Source organism: Chaetodon trifascialis, chromosome 18, assembly GCF_039877785.1.
Source record: "Chaetodon trifascialis isolate fChaTrf1 chromosome 18, fChaTrf1.hap1, whole genome shotgun sequence".
NCBI lineage: Eukaryota > Metazoa > Chordata > Actinopteri > Chaetodontiformes > Chaetodontidae > Chaetodon > Chaetodon trifascialis.
The window spans coordinates 2,338,829-2,359,967 of record NC_092073.1 but is presented as its reverse complement, the minus strand read 5'-3'; the positions used below and the strand labels follow the sequence as shown (position 1 = coordinate 2,359,967).

Genomic DNA, 21,139 nt, shown 5'->3' with positions numbered 1-21,139 from the left:
AAAACAGCTGGCCTAAATAACAATTTTGAGTGCAGGGGAGAGTGAATACAATTCCACATGCCTGGGTTGTTTTCTGTAACAGTTCCTCTCTCCCTACAAGACTGTGCATTCTTTTTGAGACATTTTTTACCTCTTCCACTGCATTAGGACTGTCCCTCGACACACACACACACACAGAGAGAGAGAGAGAGAGAGAGAGAGAGTGAGGACCACTAGCTAAAAGGCAGTGGCATAGCTAGGCTGTATTACACATGGGTTTTGAGGTCAAAGGGGCCTGACACACGCGAATAGAGGACAGAAAAAAGCCAAAAAAGTAAGGAATAAGTCAGCCAGGAATACACCATGACAGTGATTAGAATTGAAATAGCTGCCTTGTTTTATTGCAATCCATTCCCACCCTTTCCCCAGACCCTATACAAACAGGCAAAATAATAAATAAATAAATGACATACATGACCACCATAACATAAATAACAACACATAACTAACATTTTCCCAACACAATCCCGATACAAATAAATACACAAAATAAAATTACAATAAAATAACTTAAGGTGCCATTACACTCCTGTGACGGGCATATCAACACTTTCCCAATACAATACACAAAATAAAACTTGGCTCCAATAAAAAACTCAAGGTGCCATTGCACCACCAGGCATAAAAATCTAAGAATAACTTCAGTAAACATTGGTTAACATAAAAGTGCAGCTGCATGACAGCAAAAAGGGCTATTGAAAAAACACAAAATAAATGAGTTGAGAACTTTGCATTTCTGCCACGATTTGACTTAGCCTAGAACTTTGTTCTTCTTTTCTTCATCATAGCAAATGTCTCAACAACATCGTTAAAGTTAGCCCTCTCAGTAAGGTCTCTCTCAATGAAAAGTAATGCCAGGTTTGAGAGACGAGACTCACTCATCGTTGAGCGCAGGTATGATTTAATTAGTTTAAGGCGACTGAAAGTGCCTGAAAGCTCTGCCTGTGCACTGCTTATTGGAACAGTCGGATAGATCCTATATAATTTTTCAAGGTTTGGATAGGCCCGGTGCAGGGGTCTCATTTATAAAACATTGCGTGGAATCCATACTAAAAGTGTGCGTTCGCCCAAAAGCTGGAAATGGCGTATGCCAAAAAAATATTCGGATTTATAAAACCGTGCGTACTCACACCTGCACGCAATTTTTCCTTTAAAAAAATCACACTCCACCTGGAAGATTGCGCAGGTGGATTCACCTCACATCCCGCCCCCGACAGACCCACATTTTAACATGAATGGTCAATGCAAAGTACCTCATGAATGTCTTTGCATATAAATATGCCTGCTGATCAATGGCATTTTACGTACGATCATGGCAGAAAAAAGAAAAAGAAATTTTACGGAGGGTGAAATTGAGGTGCTTGTGGGTGAGGTGGAGGCCAGAAAAGATATTTTGTTCGGTGGTCACAGTAGTGGCGTCACGAATAAAATAAAAAGAAATGAGTGGCAGCACGTCGTCACCGCAGTGAACAGTTACAGTGCCACAGAGCGTTCTGTGGCAGAAATTAAAAAGAAGTGGTCAGATTTGAAGGTGGAGGCCAAGAAGAAAGTGGCATGGCACCGTCGAAGCGCATCTGCTACTGGTGGGGGCAAGGGCGCACCCGAGCCCACACCGCTGGACACCAAGATAGCCTCGATCCTTGGTACGGCCAGCATGTATGGCATAGTGTCAGAGAAGGAAGGAGACACCGATTTGGCAGAGACCATAGAGGAGACTGGTAAAGTACAGTTTTATCTGTTTATTAAAGTAAATATTTTAAGACTTGTGAAAAGGTAGTTGACTTCTTTGTGTCCCAGTCATTGTGGAGTTGGAAGCGGTGGGTGACGAGGAGGTTCCGGGCACGGCGTGTCCTGGCACCGTGGCTGAAGGCCTGGCTGTCCCCAGCACCAGTGCGTCCCGACCGCATGGCGCACCTAGAAGTGGTCGGATCCTGACAGACGCTGTCCTTCAAACACATAGGGACACCATCAGTGCCATTAATGAAGTCCGTGATGAGCTCCAGCAAATACGCACAGTGATGGGCAACATGTCTGAGGTCATGTCTGACATTGCCAGCTCCATTAAAGATCTTGTTAAAAAATGAAACATACTTGCCGTCTTATTTAAAATGCCGCATGACACCTTCACGGAGCCTTGCTCCCTGCTGAAATTCCTCATGTCGGGGAGGTGGTTGTGGATCCAGGTCCTCGTGATGTGGGAGAGGGAGGCCATGTGGGAGGGGAACAGCATTCCCCAGTGCCACATTGTGCAGAACTCCACAAGCCATTATTATTTTACACACCTTTGTAGGGTGATAAAGCAGTCTGCCCCCCGAGGCATCCAAACACCCCCACCGAGCTTTGAGGAGACCGATGGCTCTCTCCACGACGGAGCACGCGTGAGAGTGTGCCACATTGAAGCGCACCTCCTCTGCTTCCCGCTGAAAGGAGCCAGTCGCCAGGAACCCCAGAGGGGTCAGCACCTGGATATGCACCGGGATGGCGCGGTTCCGGCGGGTGGGTCTATCTAACATTGGGTCCAGTTCAGCACATAGATCCAAGAGCACCGTTCTAGGGAATCTAAATCGGCTTATTAGCCAGTCATCATCACGGGCCAGGAAATCTCTGTGGTCCCTAAAACTTCTCTCCATCCTGATCCTACCATTTGCGTGATCTTCCAGCAGTGCCAGCGCATCCATTGTGCAGCATTACGCACGAGTGTCACCGCACTATTTATATGCTTACTCAGCAAATTGAATGATTGTTACACACCTTGTCACAATTACTACTAATCAATCAGTGCCATCCACCGTTCTGTATCATTTGAATATGGAAGTATGATATATGAACATTGTGCATAGAGTAGTAGGCCTAACGGCTCACTAAAGGAACACATGTATAACACTGCAGACTTGGGTGTTTATGATTACGCGGGTCTATAAGTGATGACATTAAATGTATGAGATCAGTCTGGCTTCAATTCACCACCTCACCATCTGTACCGCCTGTCTCCCCCTGTCTCCAAAATGTTCATAAGCAAGCATCAAAGTTGGCATACCGGTGCGCACATTCTCACGCTAAGTTTATTTTTATAAATCACAACCTTTGCGTAGGATGTTGCGTATGCAACTTTTATGCCCTGTTTTGTGCGGAAGCAAGTTTTATAAATGAGACCCCAGGACAAACTCACGCTAAGTTTATTTTTATAAATCACAACGTTTGCATAGGAAGTTGCGTACGCAACTTTTATGCCCCGTTTTATGCGTAAGCAAGTTTTATAAATGAGACCCCAGGTCATTTGCAATGAACTTAACTTGAACTGCAACTTATTGTTTCATTCTTCAGCTCCGTTTTATATATTCACACGTTTGTTTGCCTCTGCTCCAAACCATGGATGTATTATGGCCTAAATCCGCACCACCGTCAGAGCGTCTTGTTCCCATGACAACTGACCGGAGAAAGACACATGGCGAGTCATGCTTATGGGCTTCACCTGTGGCTGTGGCCACACCAAGCAGCTGGAGCGGATCCAGGTTCGGTCGCGTTCAGATTACCGGTAGTGTCGGTTCTTGTGACAACCCTAGTCTCAAGTCTGAGGTCATGATAGCGCAGTGTTACAGCAGACAGTGCTTGTTTACCTGCTGTGGCCGTGCTGCTGCTCGGAACCGTGTCCACCAACCCTACGTCATCTCCGCCACTGCTAAAAGGAAGAATGTCTAAATGCCTCTGTAGCTCAAACTGATTGTGTGTCCAATATACACTATTTACATATGTATTTGTCAAAATGTGAAGGGGCGCTTATATGGGTTATTGTTGGTGGGATATGGTATTTGCACTCCACTACTCTTAAAATAAACAGTTTCATGTATCTATGAAGTCTATAAACATGTATACAGTTGCAATAAATCATCCAGTAAATCCTCCCTTCATGAAGGTTGTAATGTTCAGTTTTTGTTGTTTATTGGCGTTCAACTCTCTGATTATTTTGGAGGAGGCAGAAAGCTGTTTCTGACAACTGCATACCTTGTTGCTTTTTGGATCCCTTGTAGATAACTAGCTTGCAAGGTAATCAAAGTCAGTCTGCCATGCTTTCACACCACAGCTCTTCAACAGAAAAATAGTAATTATGACAATAGAAGCACAAGAAAAACATTAATGCATATGTAATGTGGGTAGGATGATTTAAAAAAATGAGGATTAAAAATTTATTATAAAAAAATTTTGGAACAGGTCCTTTAAAATCAAGGAGGCAGACAAGGTTCTCAATTAAAACGGGATTGTTTTTTTTATTGCAGTCCATTATTTGGTGTCAAGACACCTTAAAAACTGTCCTTAAAATGCGCCAACAGTCTTTAATGGCAACTTAAAATCCATTAAAAAAACAAATAAAACAAATGTGCAGGGCCTGAAGTCCAGTCTAAGCAGGAGGTTAAAAGGATAAAAATGGCGGCTCCTTGTCGCCGCACCACGCTCGGGTCTCCTCCTCGGGCTCCGACAGGGGAACGGACCACCGGCCGAGGACCTGAGGCGATAACCACAGCGGCAGTGGGGGTGCACAACACGGAACAACGGAAAGTGCCTTCCTTACTGGTGCCAGAGTGCTACTATAAGTCAGTCAAGGTACTCACGTGGCCGGGCAGACCTCCTCACTCTACCGCTGCCTGAAATCGCGTTGCAACACTCTGGCTTCCTCTCAGCTGTCGCTGACACCTCGCAGCTCTCTCCGTCGGTGTCCTTCAAGGCGGACTCTCCACCGTTCGCCGTGGCAGTATCGTCGTCTCCTTACTGCTCGCCGTTTGTTATCTCCGCCGCCTGTTTTTTTTTCCTGCCCGCGTCTGCCTTGCTGCACCGCTTAGCCTTGCTTCACCTGCCCTCTCTTGTTGCACACTTCCGTCCTCTCTCCACCTGGCAATCCTTTTATGACCCTCCTCCTCTCACTGGTCAGTCGCTGTGGAACGTGCTTCGCAGGTGTGGGTTATTACATACTCACAATCGCCCCGGCCGGAAGTAAAACAAACTCAAAATCAGTTCACATAAAAACCATGCAGGAGAAATATAAAACCATATACAATAAAAACAGAATAAATACACCAAACAAGAATAATTTACACTTCCGCCGTGCGACATCTTCCCACCCTTTAATGTTGCCAGTCCCTGCAACATAAAACCAGTCTGTTAGTCCCTATAACGTGAAGGAGGTTGGCCAAGATTTGCTCTTGTGGAGCACTGTGGAGGTTCTTGTTCCTCGTGTTGATCAGGCTCAGGTGCTGCTGTAGGTAAAAAGCCATAAAACACTGGTACATTCAGTCTCAGAGTCTCTGCAGCTGGTTCGTTGGCTGGAGGCAAAACCTCTGCTGGGGGAGCCGTACAGACTTTCAAAGCATTCCTGTGGAGGGTCTGTATGCGGCCACCCTTCTCTGGCTGCACCTTATATACTACCCCGGTGTCCCCTACCTGCTCCAAAACAACATGTGGCTCTGAACTCCACCAAGTACACAACTTCCCTTTCCTATTCCTATCCCGCACCCAGACTCTCTCTCCAGGTAACAGTGGCAAGGCTCTGGCCCGTTTGTCATAATGTAGCTTGTGTTGGGAGGCAGCATTGCCCATTTTTTGTCTAGTCATACTATATTGCTAGTGACAGTTTCTGCTGGTGATCTTGGACCCACCCACCCAGATCATGTTGTTTCTGCTGGGGACCGACACCTAATCCTACGTCTACTGGAAGCCGCGGGTGTCTGCCAAACATAAGGAAGGAAGGAGCATAACTGGTTGTGCTGTGCGTGGTGTTACTATACGCATGTACTAACTCAGGTAAATACTCTGGCCATCTGTTTTGTTTAGCCGTTTCCAGTGAGTGGAGCATGTTTAGCAGGGTTCGATTAAAGCGCTCTGCACTACCATTTCCTGCAGGATGATATGGTGTTGTGCGGCTTTTAGTTATACCATAGGTATCACAAAGCTGTTTCATCAATGCTGACTCAAAATTGGGTCCACGGTCAGAATGAAACCAGGCTGGGCAGCCAAAAGGCTGTATTACATGCGTCCACAGGGCTCTCACTGTGGTCTGAGCTGTTTGGTCGCGTGTAGGGATCGCCCAAGCAAAACGGGTGAATAGATCAGTGGCAGCAAGAATGTTTTAGTAGGTATCTGTGGGTCTGCCTAAAGAGAGTAGAACCTGCCCTAGGTTCTACTCTCTCTCTTTGCAGGCTGCAGGCAACACAACCCTGATGGAACTGACGTACCTCCCCCTCCATGCCGGCCCAGTAGAATCGCAGACGTAGCCAGGCCAAGGTCCTGTCCACACCAGCATGGGTAGCAGCTTCATGGACTTGTCTCCAGACCTCTTCACACCTATCACTTGGACACACAATCTGGAAGCGCATTTCTTGAGTGTGTTGGTCAAACACTTTACGACACAGTAAGTTACCTTTAACTTGGAGCTTCTTACACTGTTGCAGCAATTTCTTTGCTCTGTGGGATAATGCCTGGCGCTCTGGTCCCTGGGGTATTACTCGTGTCTCCACATACGTCTTAACTGCTTGGATGTCAGGGTCACGTGCTTGTGCCTCCTCCCATTCGCTGCTGGCCCACTCTTCCTCTCCTTCTGGGGTCAGTTCCATGGCTGCTGAGGTGGGAGCCGTGGCTGTCTCACTTCCTTCATCTGGGGCGTCAGTAGGCATGGAGGCACCTGGACACCTGGACAGTGCATCAGCATTCACATTACTTTTACCTGAGCGGTACTTGATGTCGTAGTCGAACGATGCCAGCTGGGCAACCCAGCGTTGTTCCACCGCACCCAAGCGAGCTGTCTGTAGGTGAGCAAAAGGATTATTATCAGTGAGCACTGTGAACCGTGCTCCAGTCAGGTAATCTTTAAATTTCTCAGTCACTGCCCACTTAAGGGTCAGAAGCTCCAGTTTGAATGAGCTATAGTTAGCGTCATTTCGTTCGGTTGGATGAAGGCTTCGGCTGGCATAAGCTACGACATGCTCTCGCCCATCTTGCACTTGGGACAGGACTGCTCCTAACCCTTGGTTGCTGGCATCTGTGTAGATGATAAAGGGCAGAGAGTAGTTGGCATATGCTAGAACAGGGGCTTGCGTTAAAGCTGTCTTCAGTGCATCGAAAGACTTCTGACACTCGGTGGACCACTGCACTTTCCGTGTTTCTGACCTTTTATTGGCTGGAATGCCTGTCAGTAGCTGGTTTAGAGAGCGTGCAACCTTGGCAAAACCAGGCACAAAACGTCTAAAATAGCCAGCCAGTCCTAAAAATCTCGTACCTGCCTTATGGTGTTAGGGATGGGCCAGTCTAGTACAGCAGAGATTTTATCGGGGTCAGGTCTTACCCCATTCTGGTCCACCACATGCCCCAAGAATTTCACCTCATGCTGGAGCAGCTTGCACTTGTCCAAGCGCAGTTTCAACCCGTGCCGCCACAGCTTCTCGAATACCTCATCTAGATGCTGCAGGTGGGAGGAGAAATCAGGTGAGTAGATGATAATGTCATCCAAATACACTAGCAGAGACTCTGCCAGCTGTCCACTTAAGCACTGCTGCATGAGCCGCTAGAATGTTGCCGGTGCATTACAGAGACCGAAAGGCATGCGCTCAAACTCAAACAGTCCAAGAGGTGTGGTGAAAGCAGTTTTCTCTCAGTCCTGGGGGTCCATCTCGACCTGCCAGTAGCCACTGGCCAGGTCAAGGGTCGTGAACCTCTCAGCTCGGGTCAGGCTGGTAAGTGTCTCCTCTATCCTGGGCAGAGGGAAAGCATCTTTATGGGTTACTGCATTCAACTTTCTATAATCGACACAAAATCTCCAGCTACCATCCTTCTTCCTTACCAAAACTATGGGCGCTGCCCATGGGCTACAGCTCTCTCGAATTACTCCTTTCTCAAGCATACCTGCGAGTAGAGTCTTCATCTCTTTATACATTGATGGAGGAAGGGGTCGATACCTCTCTCTGACAGGTGCGGCGTCACCAGTATGGATTTGGTGCTGCACCAGGTCTGTCCTGCCAAAATCCTCCTCGTGTTGTGCAAACACTTTGTTCCATTTCAACAGCAGAGTGCATAGCTCCTCCTGCTGTTGTTCAGACAGATCAGGTCTGTTAGTCAGCTCTCTCACCTCCTTTGGCAGTTCCTGGTTCTCCTGGTTAGCTGCAGCATCCACCACAGCTACTTCCACCACACAGTCGTCTTCTAGGGACAGGCTCAAGTCACGAGGCCCATGCACATCAGCTTCATCCACATGGTACAACTTCCCTAGCTTCTGGTACCGACCTATGGACAGGCTGTAGGGGTGTGGGTTACAAACACGCACAGGTACTCTGTTGTGTTCTGGCCACGCCCACATTACTAGCCTCCGGCAGCGCTTCCACCAGGGCACAGTAGTCTGCTCCTCTTGGGCCCATCCGAGCTCGACCCCTGAGCCCCCCGAGCCGGACCTGGATGCTGCGTCGGCTGGCTGGGCGGACATATCCCAGCAGCCCATCTTCTGCCATGGTGACTTCGACACGTTGGCAAGTCGCAAAGGCATCTTTCCAGACCCTCTGGTTCCACAACTGTGGTGGGGAGAGAGCAGACTCTCCACAGCATTTAAAAAGAGCATGCCAACAGGCCGTCACCACATTCATGCCAACAATGAGCGGGTGTGTGCAGTGTTCATCCTTCACTATCACAATGCCCCGTCCGGGTACCTCAATACCCTCTACTTCGAGATCTAGCACAGCATAGCTAGTGTAGGGGATCTCAAGTCCATTGACTGCCCGCAACCTAAAAACTACAGGGGCCCTCCCAAGCTTAGCCTGGGTGAAATGCTTCTCAAACAGACTTTGTTGCATTAATGTAACCTGGGACCCTGTATCTAGCAGCCCTGACAGTCCAACTCCCTCAATGGTGACTCCTATTTTTGGGCATTGTCCTATAAATGCATCAGTGGCCCTCATCTCCTCTGGTGGACTAGCAACCCCTGCCCCTCGGACCTCAGTAGCAGGGACGGCTAGTTTAAAGCCGGCTGGGAGGCAGTTGGCCTCCTACAGAACCAAGCAATGTGTCCTGCTTGTCTGCATTGGCGGCAGATGGGCCTACCTTGGTCATTGGCGGCGGAAAATGGTCGCCATTGTTCCCTCCTTGGTTGTGTTGATGGCTGTGGTGTCACAGTGGTTGGTTGGAGGAGTGGCTTGATTTCCTTCATCAATTCCTGTGTCAAGCCTTGCATCTGTGATTTAACGTCCTCCATGATTTCTCAGAGGACGTTCACTGCATGAAAAACCACATTTTCGACCCGTAAATCCCCGTGAAGTTCGTTGATTTTCGGCGATTTACGGCAAGTTTACGGGGAACTTCGCCGGCTCCGAAAATCTTCGGAAACGAACTATCTGTCGGCGGGGGGCGTGGTTAATCGCGCCTTCGTGAAGGTGCGAATAGCTCTAATTAGCACATGAATGCTACCGACATTGATCTACTCAGGCTGGCCTGCTGACTTCACAAATAACCTTTGGATGATTCCACAGGCATTTTAAAAGGAAACCATCATGTGATTCGATAGCAACTCCAATCACATGAGTGAGTGATCATGTGATTGGATGACAACTCTGCTGCTATTGGTCATCTGTGCGCCACAAATAATAATCTCTGGGTTGGGCCATGCCGCTGGTCCATGGTGCATGAAAAAGAGTCTAAGGCCTATGGAAATGCTTCTTTGCTGCCTCTGGGTCATACTGAGTTGGCGCCTGTCACTTTGAAGGGGACTCGATGCAAAGCCTCTTGCGGTGTGTCGCCACATACTTTGGGTCGTTCTCCAGCCACTCTTGCAGTGTCTGGCAGAGTTTGGAGAGCTAGGACACTCCCTCTTGCTTCCAGCAGCTGTAAATACAGGTATTAATATAATATTAGTACTGCTAAGAAACAATAACACATGGTAACATATGTGAGCATGTTTGTCAAAAACAATGCAGCTAATAAAATTCAGCCCATTTTTACATTGTGAAAACAAAGCAGCATTCATGGGACTCTTACCCGCTTCCTTTTTTGTCTGCTGCGAGCTGAAATCTTCACAGTTGCTGCCTGAACTGAAAGAGCTGGCTGGGCATACCTGAAGCTCCTCCACACCATCTCATAATATGTCTTACAGGCCGCTGGAAGAAAATATATATTGGTTTGAAATAATTAAGACAGGCATCAGTAAAAACAACAACAAGAAACAACAGAAAGGGTTTAAAAGACTGCTGTCCACACCATCCATGTCTGGACTCCCAGTTAAAGTCGCCATCAAATATGACTTCACCGTTTCGTTGTGGGGCGAGTTTAGTCTGTAAAACACAAAAAGTACAGGTCATGCAACGTTTACGTTTACTTATATTCTGCAGAATATTTCCTGTGTATTTTATTGACTTACCCCTGCTCAGGTTCATATCGCCTGTCGTGTCCGTCACTATTGTGCAGACGTCGCACCTTTTCCTTTAAAATACAAAATACATTTTAATGTTAAATGTAACGTGAACGATTACCAAACGTTCGGAACATAGTGCAGTAAGAATAATAAAGGTTTGGCGCCCTAAAAACTGCACAATGTGGTACTAAATGCTAACGTTACTTACGTAACTTACGCATCCGTCTCTTCGTCTCCGCAGCTGCAGTTCGGTTGAGGCTTGAAGTTTAGCAGGACCCGAAACGTAACTCTTGTAATCCAAGCTCGATTCGCGTTCACAGACGCGCCAAGGTCGTTTTCTGCCGACGTCATTGCGTCAGAGGAGGCGTCCAATCATATGCGAGGTCGCGCTCTCGGAATTTCTCGCGAGACCATTTTTGTTGTGTAAATGAAAAACATGCTGTGATTTTGTTCGGTACTTTGATTTTCTAAATTGATTTTCTAAAGTGACATCATCGAAAATAAAAAAAAAGAAAAGTTACTTTGGTGTGTTCCCTTTTTATTCCTACTTAAAGAGTCATCAGTGGACTTACCCTGCTGGAATTTTGCGAGCTAACCACACAAGCATTGTTCATCTGGTGTTGTGGTGGCAAAATGCAAAAAATTGTGACCAGTGTCCAAGAACTGTAGATGCTTTAATTTTCACAATTTTGATTTAGCAATTTAAGTGGAAAATTAAAGACCTTTGAGAGTCAGGACACTTATCCCATATATAACCTATAACCCCGCGACCCCGAAAGGGATAAGCGGCATAGAAAATGGATGGATGGATAACTTATAATTATTGATGTACAGTATTAATACATACATCACTTTAATGTAGAGCTATTTTTATACTAAATCTACTGCTGGGTAGCCTGTGAATTTGGGGATCATCTTATCCACAATATTACATCATAAATTATTTGTTGATTCATCTGAATCTCCAAAGTAGCTTAAGTTATCAACTAAATGTAGTGGAGTATAAAATACAATATTTGCCTCTGAATTGTAGTGTAGAGTGGAAGTAGAAAATAGCACAAGGTGGAAATACTCGAGTGAAGTGCAAGTGGTTTTGCAACTCTCTTATTCAAAGGCTCTGACTAAATTGGGTATGTATGAGAGTTGATTGAAGCCATATTTTTACTCTTTTGATAGAGTTAGGTTTGTCTTCTCACACTGACATATTAATGTCACAACACAAACAGCCTCTCAGGCGAAATATTTGTGAGTGTCTTGACAATAAAGGACATGTTGGAATGATTTGCTGCCTCCAGAATCCAGTAATCATCTTTTAATTTCACAAACACAGTCAGACACACCTACGTGCACAGGTCAATGTGATCTTCCTCATGTGTTAAACATATATTTCCAAGATTTTCCAAGACCTTTTTTCAGTAAGAAGCTTGTATTTATCATTTTTCTCATGACACACAAACACAGCACTGCTACCCCTCACATTTAACAGTCTGTTGATGAGGTGGTGAGGAGGAGGTGGAGGAGGTGACAGCTGAGCTGTGCACTAAGTGACAGGCCTGTTGATGGTTACCATGGCAGAGTCTGCCACATGCACGTGTCCTTGAGGGCGTGTGTTTTTATGTGTGTGTACTGTTGAAAACTTCCACTGCCAAAAAAGGGTTTGCGGTTTGCTAGTTTTTGAATGAAAAGAGCTGGATAAAATTATTTTACTTGTCACTTAAGGAAAACACCATGCTGTGGTCTGACATGCCCATGAACAAATCAACTTGATAATTAGATCATGAACCCTCTTAAACCTGAGCCGGAAGAAAGTTGACAATGTTTACAGAATGAATGCCACGTTCATTTATCCACCAAAATAAATTTCTGAATACACTTGAGGTGAAAAAAGGGCCATGGAGATGCTGAGGCAGCAAGACATGCTATCATCAAAGCATTCACTGATTTGTAATTATCAAGTTTGGATGAATATATATTCAAGTGGATGTATCCACACCAAAACTCACTATGTGTAAAATTCAATTTGCACACTAAAGTTTAACGAAACACTGTAGCAGACAGCAATCCAAACTGTCCCCTGATTATCAATGTGTACCTAGTACAGACAAAAAAAACATTGCCAGTGAACGTAATCCAGGCAACAACAAAAGAGACATAGCGTAAGTATAAACATCATTTTTGGGAGACAGGGTTGGAATATGATTATTCTATCATTACTTGCTCATCCTGTTGGATTGTAATTTACTGTTTTCTTTTTGATTTGTCATTTACTATGTGGAGAGTTCCACCAGTTACCACACAAACTCCAGAATTAAATGTGGGAAAATAAAGTGAATCCATGGTGTCATAATTAGTTGAGTATAGATGTTGCACACTGAAAAAATGAGCAACGATAGGTGTTTTTTTTGCATTCAAATATTTGCTGTTGCTGTATAGTGGTGCCAAGCCAGTCTGTGCAGAGAGAAGAACATTCTGTACTCTTTCATTCTGCCAGAGTAATTCACATACTAAGATGATTATATTGATTTGTGGGTGATTCAGGCATTGTCACAACAGCCACTGCAGCTCAAACATGCTGATGCCAGTCTCTGGTTAGACTCTGCTTGATCACATTATGCAGGAGCGGGCTTGATGAAAAGAATGTGCCTACTGTGACTGTTCCAAAGAGAGATGAGGAGAAAGAGGAAGGCGGAAGGATTAGAAACTTAGTGGAAAGTGGATGGGCACTGGCAGTGTTTGATGTTTGGAGTCAGCAGCTGTGGGTATCCTGTTAAATACTCTGAGCTTTGGAGTGAAAAGAGCCCACAGGCCCTGGTGAGCTGCTGGCTTGACACGTGGCAACAGGAGCGCAAGACAGGGTGAGGTGGATTCAACCAGAGACTTCCACAGAGTGGGGTAGTATCATCCATCCATCCATCCATTGTCTATACCCGACCACCCCTTTTCGGGGTTTGCAGGGGGAGCTGGTGCCTATCCTAGCTGTCAACGGGCGAGAGGCGGGGTACACCCTGAACCGGTCGCCAGCCAATCGCAGGGCAACATATACAGACATACAACCATTCACGCTCACACTCACACCTAAGGACAATTTAAGAGACACGAATTAACCTAATGAGCATGTTTTTGGTCTGTGGGAGGAAGCCGGAGTGCCCGGAGAGAACCCACGCTTGCACGGGAAGAACATGCAAACTTCACACAGAAAGCCCGACCCGGGGATCGAAGCGGCGACCTTCTTGCTGTGAGGCACACGGTGTCACTCAAAGAATATTGAGTATTTACTGAATTACTTACTTAATTACAGTCACTGAGAGAGTTATCCGTCTAGTTTGTCCACCAGTCACTGAGCATCCATAATTTTCTGTATTAAAGCATTTCTTCACCTGATTTCGACAATGTATGTGTATAGTAAGTAGCTGTGAAAAGGACACAGCCGTAGAACATCGGGCACACAGTCCACCAAGTGAGCTATCTTGGCACGTCACCATCATGTAGACTTGTGTGTTGTCATTAAATATCAAGTCTCTCTGTAAATGTTCTCCACATACAGAATTTAGTCAATGGACACCACAAAGCTAAACTTTGACAAAAGAGAGCAGAGTTCATGTCCATTGTCCCACATACTAAAGCATATTAAAGCACTTAACCAAGTGCTTTGAGGTACCTAGTCATAGCTGTAATGACAGTGAAAAATTTGGACATAATGTTCAAAATGACATTTCCTTTCCTTTTTAATGGAAAAAACAATGGGTTGTCTATAAAACGTATTTGTTTATGCAAATGACTTGTATTTAAGAAGACGGGGATGATACTGCTGTAGAAACAGATCTGATCAGACAGGTATGGCTGTCACTTTCATACTGAACTAAAACAACAAATTATAAAAACTGGAATGTTCATGCAAGAAACTACCAAGGTACCAAATCACTGTATGTTCTGCTGAAACAAAGGAAATTCACTAGTCCTTCTTTGGGGAATTTTTCACATGCAGTGGCATCACATGCGGAACATTAAAAATTCATGTCCACTTAGTATTCATCCAGGACTTGATGAGTTAGACTGCAGTCCCTTTTACCCATCTTAAACAAACTTTGTACTTTGACTACTACATGATCATGTACTGTACTATACAAAATACCATGCTGCAATCACAGTATTTAACCTTTTTAAATTAAGGTACTTGTCTGTGGCCTTTGTGGTGCTCCAGATTGATTGCATTGAAAATTCCATTGCAATCTTGCCTCTTGACTTCTTGAACAAGTTTCCATGTGTTGTTTTGATTGCATGAATAATCATTAAGTTATGGTCAAGATATGGGACTTTCAAGTTCACCAGTCAGGGCAGAAATATTGGTAATAATCTATATTTTTCTCTTTGTAAACAAAACCCATGGAAAGACCAAAACCAGCAATGAATGTATCCTACTAACTGCGTACTGTGTTTGTATTAAAACCCAGATATCTTTTTCTTCTGGGCCATAGAGCTCCATTACTGTCCAATACTATTAATCAGTGAGTCACACACACTAGTTTATTTGACTCAATGCTACATACACTGCTCTGCTGCCAGAACTACTCAGCAGAGCACTGAAGGTGGATCAACCTGCCACTGAAATTAATCAGCAATAAATGCAATCTTTCCACATAAATCTGTGTATTGTTGTAGTCACAGTTACCCACAGCAAGCTAGGAGTTAGGTGCATTCAGGGAGTGTATCTTAAATTTTTAACATCAAGGAATGAATGTTGTCAGTGATGGTTCTCACTGTGACTCGTAATACTAATTTAGATTGCTGTGAGTATATGTGAACACAGAGAATGTGGGGCTCAGCTAATCATCTTGCAAAGACAATCTAGCAGTGTGTGGGAAGTATACCCAGCCCACAGTCTTTCATAAGAACACATGTAATGCCATCTACTTCAGTTGCTTTTGATGTGTTTCTTCTCTGTTTCTGCAAATAACCCACTTAGGAAAACATTCGCTCATCCCAGAGACAGCAAGACACACGCACACGCCCCACCACCATCATTCATTAGCACTCCCAGTCCCACCACACATTTCATACATCTGAAAGTGTTTCTCCGCCTGGCACAGGACATTTAAGTGCTGGCCATGGACAACTTCACCGTGCTTATTTTGTACACATGTTCGGAAGGATTTGCTGAAGTCCCATTACTGTGATTCCATTCACAATGACATCCTGAAGTGTTATTGAGTCTGTCTAGTGTGACAATAAGGATGATAATTGTGATGAAGTCTGTAATGATACAAATGATTATTACAACAGATACAATTCAATCTGATAATTCCTGGTCTTATTTGTATGCTGTATTTGCTTCACAATAAATATACACATAATCAAGCTATGATGGATTGATTCCTCTAATGTGCAGTATTGAACAAATGAAAAGATAATAGTCTTGGCTCATTGCTCAGTGGCTGAATGAAATTCATGAGCTTCTATCTCTTCACTTGATAATGCAGTTGCCGGTTATTTGGGGTGGGGAGTGGGGCACAGGTAAATTCAAAGAATGGACTCATCATCAGGGAAATTGAAAACAGTTTAAATACAGGGAGACAGTGGAGGAAGACAGGGTTAGGGAGACTGCAAAAAAAATTCAAGGTGAAGTAAGTGTACTGTGAAAACACTGCTATTGATTCCTGTGCACAGAAGTGATCAACTCAGCTATACATTTAGCAAAGGTACCAACTAACCCTCCCAAAAAATAAGTCTCTTTTCTCTGTTATATCTTTTGTCAGAAAGCTACCTTGGTGGATGGAGAGGCAGATGGAAAAGAACTGAACGAAGGTTGCAGCACAACTGAGAATCACAGCTCCTTCTCTGTCACCATGGAAACCACTGAACAATCAGACCTGTCGATGGACTGTGAAGTGGACGTCACTGTGGCTGATTCACCTGAGCAGGGGAAGGATTTCAGTGCAGATGATGAGCAAGTTTGTAAAGAGAAAGACTCATCAGATTCCCCAGAGGAAAACACGATGCTTGACAAATTATTAACCAACCTGCCAACTGACACGGCTGAAATTGGCAAGCCTGACTGCTCTGAGACCAGCATTTGCACTGAAATGCCTTGTCAGGATCAAAGGGAAGGTTTGATATTAGAACCAGGACATGAAGAGCTAAATAGGAATGAGTCAATTAACTCATCTGTGTCTGACACTCTCTCCAGTGCTGACAGTGTTTATGAGAATGAAGCCCATTGTAAGAGGCAGGACACTCCAGAACAAGATCCTGAGCAAGAACCAGTCCCTGAGCAAAAAACAGTCCCTGAGCCAGAGCAGTATCCTGAGCAAGAGCAAGACCCTGCCCCAGATCAATATCATGAGCTAGGGGAAGACCTTGAGCTGGGGCACTACCCTGAGCCAGAGCAAAACGCTGAACTAGAGTTCTACCCTGAGCCAGAGCTTGAGGCTGGGGATAATGATCTCAATCCTGAAGATGATGGCTATCAAAATCTGGCAATAGACACAGAGGAAAACCTAGAGACCCATGACATCTTATTTGAAACAGCAGTTACAGAAGAATCAATATTAGAGCAGTGCATTAGAGAGGAGGCAATGTCAGATGTGTCCATTGAGTCCTGCCATGACCTTGACCCTGACGAAATGGATGAATGCCTGAGAGTTGAGATTGCAGCAGCTTCCTCAGATAGTGAGACAGATGAAAAATGGAGAACAATATTCTCATCTTCTATAAATAAAGAAGATGATGACTCATATTTGGACAGTCTTCAGCTGAGTGCCCAGGAGCTCTTTGTGCAGAAAGTTGAGGTGACAGACTTTGAAGAACAAGACAACAACAACTTTGAAGAGGTCTGTTTTGAAGTTCCACAAGTGGAAGAAGTTCTGGAACAACCTGAGGATATAATTTCATTTCCCATCCCTCCACAAGAGGTTAAATATAACCCTTTAGGTCTACAAGGGTTGTCCAAAATCTCTGAAGATGAGAGTGAAAATGGCAGAGATGCCAGTCATAACCACATCACCCACCAACAGCACATCAATGCAGATCTAAACAAGAAGCTACCTAAAGACTTCTGTGTGATACAGGAGACCAAGAGTGAGAATGTTAGCACAGAGCATGTGGACTTCCAGCTGGCTCGTAAACAGTGGAGGGAAATGGAGGAGCAAACCATGAACAAGATTGTCTTGCCCACAACCAAGCAGCCCAGCTTCCGTGGCAGTCACAGCTTCATGTACACACCAGTCCGGAACATTGAAAGAACCCAGAAGAAAGCACATGATCTGGAGAACTTGAATCTAGTTGGGGAATATCCTCACACCCAATTCAGCCCTTGCTCAGAGGATTCTGGCTTGGATGATTCCAGTTACAGGTCCCCTTACGATGACCCAGAAACACCAGTCGAAAGGGAGATTCGCATATCAATGGAGAGGGAGGAAAACTTCAGGAGAGAGAGGGGCTTCTCCAGGATGGGCAAATCAACTGATTGCACTCCATCACGAAGTATTCCCAGATCTATAAGCACTCCACTAACGCCATCATTCATCATCACCTCCTCACCTACTAAGGAGCCACTGAAACATGAAGTGTCAGCAAACAATGTTATTATTCTTGACCCTAGCAATGACTTCACCTCCACCCCCAGACATGGCAAAGACAACATGGCAGCTCGGAGTGGCGAGTGGCACTCTGAGGACAACAGCTCCAATGTCATTATCCTAGAGACATCCAATCTGATTATTCGCAGTGCCTCAGAGTTCTCCCTCAATAAAGCCTGTGAGCAGCCCCAGGAAAAAATGTTCCTGAACAACCCCTTTTTCAAGCTGCGTTCAAGAAGCACAATATCACTGGTGGATGAAGAGATTAAGATAGTGAAGCAGAGGGAGGAAGAGCTGAGGAAAGAGAGGGCGAATCTGTATGGTAAAGACAGGTTCAGTACAGAGAGGATGTTGGCAAATCACATGGACACTTTGGCATTTGACAATTCAGGTATGTCAGCAAAATACTGACCTTAAATGATACATTATTTAGATCACTGTGTACACTTTGTGTGTATATCTTTAATCTAATATTGATGTTTGGTCTGTGTTATTAGTTGATGTACCAATGAAGTGCAAGTCCTCTCCATCATCCCCAATGAAAACAGCCTACAGGATGGATCGCTCTGCTTTATCCTGTGACCACAGAGTAAGCTTCTGCTCAAACATTTTCTTTTTCAAAATCACAATCATCACTAACAATAATTTAATGTGCTATATATGTTTTGGAGTATGCCCAATGAAAAATGTCATACTTATAAGTCTTGTTTCTAATTGTGTGCATCTACTTAGTGTACCCTTTCTTAATTTAAAATAAAAGAAAGGATTGTGGCAAAATGTAGATTGCTAACTCTAGCAGTAATAATACCATGCAAAACAATTTTGTCATTCCATCTTTGGTTGAATACTGTGAGAGAGAAGGTGATAGTGAAGGAGGTGGAGATAGGTGTGTAGGTGGTGGAAAGCACATAAACAATCATCTGTCTTTCTCAGTTTCCAGAGGTTTACGCAGGAGGAAGACGCAAGAGTGCCATGGCTTTGCGCTGGGAGGCGGGTGAATTTACAAAAAATGACTGAAGAGGAACAAGTCAACATTTTGCCATATAAGGGCATCAATTGTCCATGTTATACTCATTCAAATTAGATACAGCGTTAAATTGCTTGTTTCATGTTTTGACATAACCTAAAATCTCTGCTTCTGTGATGCTTTGGGCAAAACTATTGAGACGATGAGAATGTTGGTGGCTACATTAATTTGGACAAAGTCTACAGAGATCTAAGACACACAGTATTACACTGTACTATCGACACAGATAACATATGGTGTGCATTATTTTCACAGACCCACAAGACTCTGACCCTTATCATTTCTGAATCAGTACTCATAGCTGGAACAATACTGGTTTCAGCTTTGCAACGCTGCAGCTTTGACTTGTTGGAGTAGTAAGGTAATGTTTATTATAACACTGTGCCAACATACACTTTCCATTGAAACCAAATTATGAATAAATTATGCCAGTATTATTAACAATGGCAAGTGGCAATGGTATATATGGGGTTATTCTTTCTGATCAGTGCAGGTCTCAAAATGTCATGCAATAATTTTGAATAACTGCATGCCTTCTTCTGGATTATTCTTTGCCTACTGAAGAACTGTTTAATAGATCCAATCCAGAGGTACGGAATCAAAAAGAAACTGCCAATAGAAAAAGAAAAAGATTTTTAGATATATTATTATTTTCAGACTGATTTGGCCTTATTAATTAAGACAGTAAGTCATAAAGGATCACTTTATCTTAATACAGTACACAAATGCCACGTGTACACTGAAAGAGTTCATGTCATCTGAAAGTAATTCAGTGGCGTGAGACAAATTAAGTGGTCATTAAGTGTAGGTCTATTGCTAATGTAAGTGCTGTATCTGTGTCTTGTGTTGAAGTCTGTTTCCCCTTTGAACAGTCTCTAAGGTTGGAGATATGGCTTTGTTTAGGTTCATGTTAGGTAGAAGATGAGAAAGATGACTTGGAGTTAGTATCAAGACTGGGCAGAGATTACACTGAGAAAAATAACCCGCTTAATCTACTTAAAAAAAATTAAGGCAATTTTTTGCACAAGATTATTATGTAGTTCACACAAGGCTGGTCTTTGTATGAACTACTCAATGTTTCTCAGTAAGAAATACATTTGCCAAGTTAAGTCAGCTTAATTTTTCCAAGTAAATCAAAGAAGTGTTTCCATGTAAAGTCAACTTAAAATCACTTGTAAAATTTAGTAATATTTACGAGAAAAGTCATACAAATTTTACTGGGAAAAAGCCAGCCAGCCAAAATTAGGCTTACTTTAATTGAAAATGTTCTTTTTACATACAAATAATTAAGTAGTTCATACAAATACCAGTTTTGCTTGATCTGCACAGTAACTCATGCAAAAGTTGCCTTAATTTTAATTCAGTCAAGCACAATATTTCTCAGTAAAATATTACAGCAATAAAGTATTGCATTTTATGATACCTTTTGTATAAAGCTAACATTTTGGTCATGAAATAATTAAAATTACCAGGACTCAATATCTGCCCCACAGATTTTGAGCTTTTTGTGTATGAGATAAAAAAAAAGTCTTTCATGGAAATGTCATTAAGTCACCAAAATTGGAAGGTTTATTGTCTGTATATCATGTGTTGACAAAAACTCATGACAATCCACAAGAAATGCTGGAGAAAAGTTTGGAGCCAATATTTCATAACACAGATATATGGACATCCCTAGCCTCCACTCGACAACTGGTCAATAATTTGAGCCACCCACGAGTCAAACATTAGGAGCAAACATTTGTTTAAAATATGTAAAAGCTGAAAAACATTTTGGGCAGCACGGTGGGACAGCAGGTAGTGTGCGTGCCTCACAACAAGAAGGTTGCCGGTTCGATCCCCGGGTCGGGCCTTTCTGTGTGAAGTTTGCATGTTCTTCCTGTACATGCGTGGGTTCTCTCCGGGTACTCCGGCTTCCTCCCACAGACCAAAAACATGCTCATTAGGTTAATTGGTGACTTTAAATTGCCCCTAGGTGTGAGTGTGAGTGTGAGCGTGAATGGTTGTTTGTGTATATATGCTGCCCTGCGATCGACTGGCGACCGGTCCAGGGTGTATCCCGCCTCTCACCCATTGACAGCTGAGTAGGCTCCAGCCCCCCCTCACGACCCTGAAAGGGATAAG

The 21,139-nt window shown here is 44.0% G+C and overlaps 1 protein-coding gene across 2 annotated transcripts in view; it reads left to right on the top strand.

Annotated features, from left to right (window-relative positions):
* The window catches only part of palmdb (palmdelphin b), a 70,809-nt gene extending 50,276 nt beyond the window's left edge, over positions 1 to 20,533 (top strand). For both annotated transcript variants that reach the window (XM_070986368.1, XM_070986369.1), the window contains 3 exons: positions 16,168 to 18,379; positions 18,486 to 18,577; positions 18,922 to 20,533. In XM_070986368.1, the coding sequence (XP_070842469.1) occupies positions 16,168 to 18,379; positions 18,486 to 18,577; positions 18,922 to 19,005 (2,388 nt within the window). In that variant the 3' untranslated portion in view covers positions 19,006 to 20,533. The remainder of the gene's footprint in view (positions 1 to 16,167; positions 18,380 to 18,485; positions 18,578 to 18,921) is intronic.
* The last annotated feature ends 606 nt before the right edge of the window (positions 20,534 to 21,139 follow it).